At 35.0% G+C, this 3554-nt stretch overlaps 1 protein-coding gene across 1 annotated transcript in view; it reads right to left on the reverse strand.

The window, feature by feature from the left end:
• Positions 1-764, reverse strand: part of sumo1 (small ubiquitin like modifier 1) — a gene marked incomplete in the record, with an annotated part of 4121 nt that extends 3357 nt beyond the window's left edge. Inside the window, 1 exon segment of the mRNA XM_014027318.1 lies at positions 657-764. Within this exon segment, the coding sequence (XP_013882772.1) occupies positions 657-668 (12 nt within the window).
• Positions 765-3554: the final 2790 nt, after the last annotated feature.

Consider the following 3554-nt stretch of genomic DNA (forward strand, 5'->3'; position numbering starts at 1 on the left):
CACACACACACACACACACACACACACACACACACACACACACAATTCATTTGACTAATTTTTTAAAATAATTTCACCAAAAGACACAAATATTTCACACATAAAACATACTCTAAATATGTTATCCAAGCAATAGACACATTACTCAGTTATTACTGACAATTTATCATCTCAAGTTTATTTAAACCTCACACCGACAAGTAAAACATCACAATAATTATTGTTGAAAAGAACAGACGTTATTCTTTAAAACCTACCTGCCCAATGACTTTTAATTTTATATATTCTCCGTCTTTCTTATCGCCCCCCTCTTGACTGGATGGTTTTGTCTCCTATTAAAAACAAAAACAAACAAGCTAAAAACGCACGCGCACACAGAAAGGCCTTGGTGTAAACAATGTCGACTTGCTCAAGCGTGTTACACAACTCAACGATTTTGTGTCTTAATATTGTAAGACGCTGTTACTGTTAAACTTCACCTACCGTAAAAGTAAAGCTAACTGCTAACAGGTAAAGAAGCTGTTAGTTTTGGCCTTAAGCTACATTAGCTAATGTTAGCATAAAACCAAAAGCGATAAAGCCACAAAACACCCGTTGGTATATTTTTCTATCTTTCTCACAATATAATAACATTTATTCTCAAACATTTGTCTCACCGTGTCTGACATATTTATTTCTTCTGACGTCTATGAAATTTCCTAACAAAAGATGTAGCGCTAGCAACCGCTGCAGCTGAGACCTGTTTTTTTTACGAGGATTCGGCAGGAAGTGACGAAAGACGTTTTTTCTTTCAAAATAAACGTTTTTTATTGAACAAAAGAGGACATCATCATCAACAACAACAACAACAACAACAACAACAACAACAACAACAACAAAAGACATTATCATAAAAATCACTAATTCCTAAAAACAAGAACTTTTTTTCATATTTTCAACAAAGCCTAAGGAAAAACAATTAAGGGGTTGTTAACTAGAATTTCTTCATTCGTTCGTACTAGTTTTCAGCTTTTGCTTTATGCATCTTACTCAGACACCTTTCAAACAAGAAGGTTTCATTCATAAGAGCACAGAATGGGGGGGGGGGGGTGCATTTTGCAAATCGACATTTATGTATATAATTTTTTGTTACAATGATTATTTACTAAATTCCACATTATCACTATCTAGAAATAGTCCAAACTGAATATTCTGAAAAGAGAAAAAAAAATCTGCATCTATGGATTTGTAAGAAAGAAAATTGTTTCTCCATAACTGTTGAACTTCAACACACTCAAAAAAGAAATGTTTGCTTGTTTCTTCATTTGTTTTACAGAACCCACAATTTTCTACATCAAATTTAAATCTATCTTTTATAAAATCGTTTGAGGGATAAATATTGTTCAAAATTTTAAAATGTAGTTCTTTATATTTAGGGGTAATTGGAAATTTTAAGCATTTTAGTCTTATTTTTGAAATTGTAAACTTGTCAATGTTTTGTAGGTAGAGTGTGTTGTTTGTTTTTCTAGTGTAGGCCTAATTGGTGTTTATTAAATATTGACTTAAAACATATTACATTTTTTGTCAACAATGTCCACATAGTCAATTTTAATTTTGTGTAGTCTTGGAGTTGTGATATTTGACAAACTGTTTTTAACTTTTCAAAACAAAGTAACTTGGCCTCGTAGAACCTAGACTATCTGCCTAGACTGTTGTCTATTTGTTAAGTTTAATTCAATTTTGTATTTTCACAAATTATATCTGCATCATCTTTAACATTCGTTCTATGTTTAAAACAAAATGTAAATAATAAATATTTACCAGTCAACACTTAAAAAATTTCTCTGCATAACTGGTTATAGGATGAAACTAATTTTAGCTAACCATCTCCTCAACGGGTCAGCTTTGTCTAACAGAAGCCTAAAAATAATCAAATATAAAATATTATTTTACACTTTAAATGATATCTAAATCAGGGGACAAATAAGCCTAATATTTTTAAAATGTTAATAATTTTTCTGATTTCTACATCGTCAGTTCTTTCTTTTACACTATGTGGCCAACATATACAGTAATGGTAAATACAGACTCTTGGTCGTTATGCTTTGCTGCTTAGCTTCTACAGTAGATCACATGGTCACGTGGTTTCTGCTCACTCCAACTGTTCTATATATCTCCATGCTTGGGCTACACATACTCCACAAGAGGCATTGGTATAGCTTTTATCAGCTTTTGTAAATCTTGACATCCAAAACAAAACTGAATTTTAAGCTACATTAATTGAACAATAATACCTCACCAGTATCATTTGTGAAATGTGATTTCGCCCAGAAATATTGTGAAAACAAATTCTCTAAAAAATTAGATTTTCTATCAAAACATACTCATTGTTCCATACTGGAGTAACAGATGGCGTTTCCAATAAAGCAGAACCTGTTGATGGGATGATTGTTTGATAACATAAGTGGACAAAATTGTTGGTACCCTTTGTTTAATGAAAGTAAAACCCACTACGGTCACAGAAATAACTTGAATCTGACAAAAGTAATAATAAATGAAAATTCTATAAAAATGAACAAACGAAAGTGAAACATTGCTTTTCAGCCATGTTTGGGCAGAAATGATGGTACCCTTAACTTAATATTTTGTTGTATTATTCTTTTTATGTACAGTGCCCTGAGACAACATATGTTGTGACTTGGCGCCATATAAATAAACTGAATTGGAACTTGCACAACCTTTTGAGGCAAACACTGCACTCAAACAATTCCTGTAACTGTCAATGAGACTTCTGCACCTCTCAGCAGCATGGAGTGGAGTTGTAAACTGGACAAGGAAAACTGAGGGCATGGGAGATCAGGTGTATGTTGTTAAAGATAAAGGAAACATCATGACCTGCAGGAAAGTGGGAAGGGGTGAATCAGTCAAACACAGAAACCTGCTGCTTCCATGTGATTTCCTTTCAACAACAGAGTCAAAGCACCCACTCAGACAGACAGACCCAAAAGGGAGAGAGGGAACCAGAGGCATGGATGATGACAATGATGATGATGATGAAGATGATTACAATGAAGACTGGGAAGTCATCATTAGTCCACACTTACTGCCTCACACCATAGTCAGATTTGCAACATCAGAGTTCCATCCAAATAGTGGATATATGCATAGTGACCTGATAAATGATGATGGAACAGTACAACAACGTACTCCGGGTGAGGACATGGATGCTGCACTGGAAGATGATGTTGGGCAGGGCAGGGCAGGGCAGGGCAGGGATCCGACGTGGAAGTGGAGACAAAACACAGAATTTAAAGGTGAGACTAACGAGCACAAATAGGAAACACCTGGGAGAGAAACATGAGGAGCAGGTGAGAGGAGGTACACTTTTCTGCAGCATGCAGAACGGGGCGGTGACGGACCTTTCCGTCAGTCCCATACCTTATATGGAAATGGGACTATTGCATTCTGGAAATGAAGGGGGCGCTAGTGACACTATTTTCTATCGAACACTATTATCTCTTATTTGCACCCATCCTTTTTCTCTTTTATGCAAGTTTGTTTGTTTGTTTGTTTGT

The sequence above is a fragment of the Austrofundulus limnaeus genome, unplaced genomic scaffold (genome assembly GCF_001266775.1).
Source record: "Austrofundulus limnaeus strain Quisiro unplaced genomic scaffold, Austrofundulus_limnaeus-1.0 Scaffold634, whole genome shotgun sequence".
In the NCBI taxonomy this organism is placed as follows: Eukaryota; Metazoa; Chordata; class Actinopteri; order Cyprinodontiformes; family Rivulidae; genus Austrofundulus; species Austrofundulus limnaeus.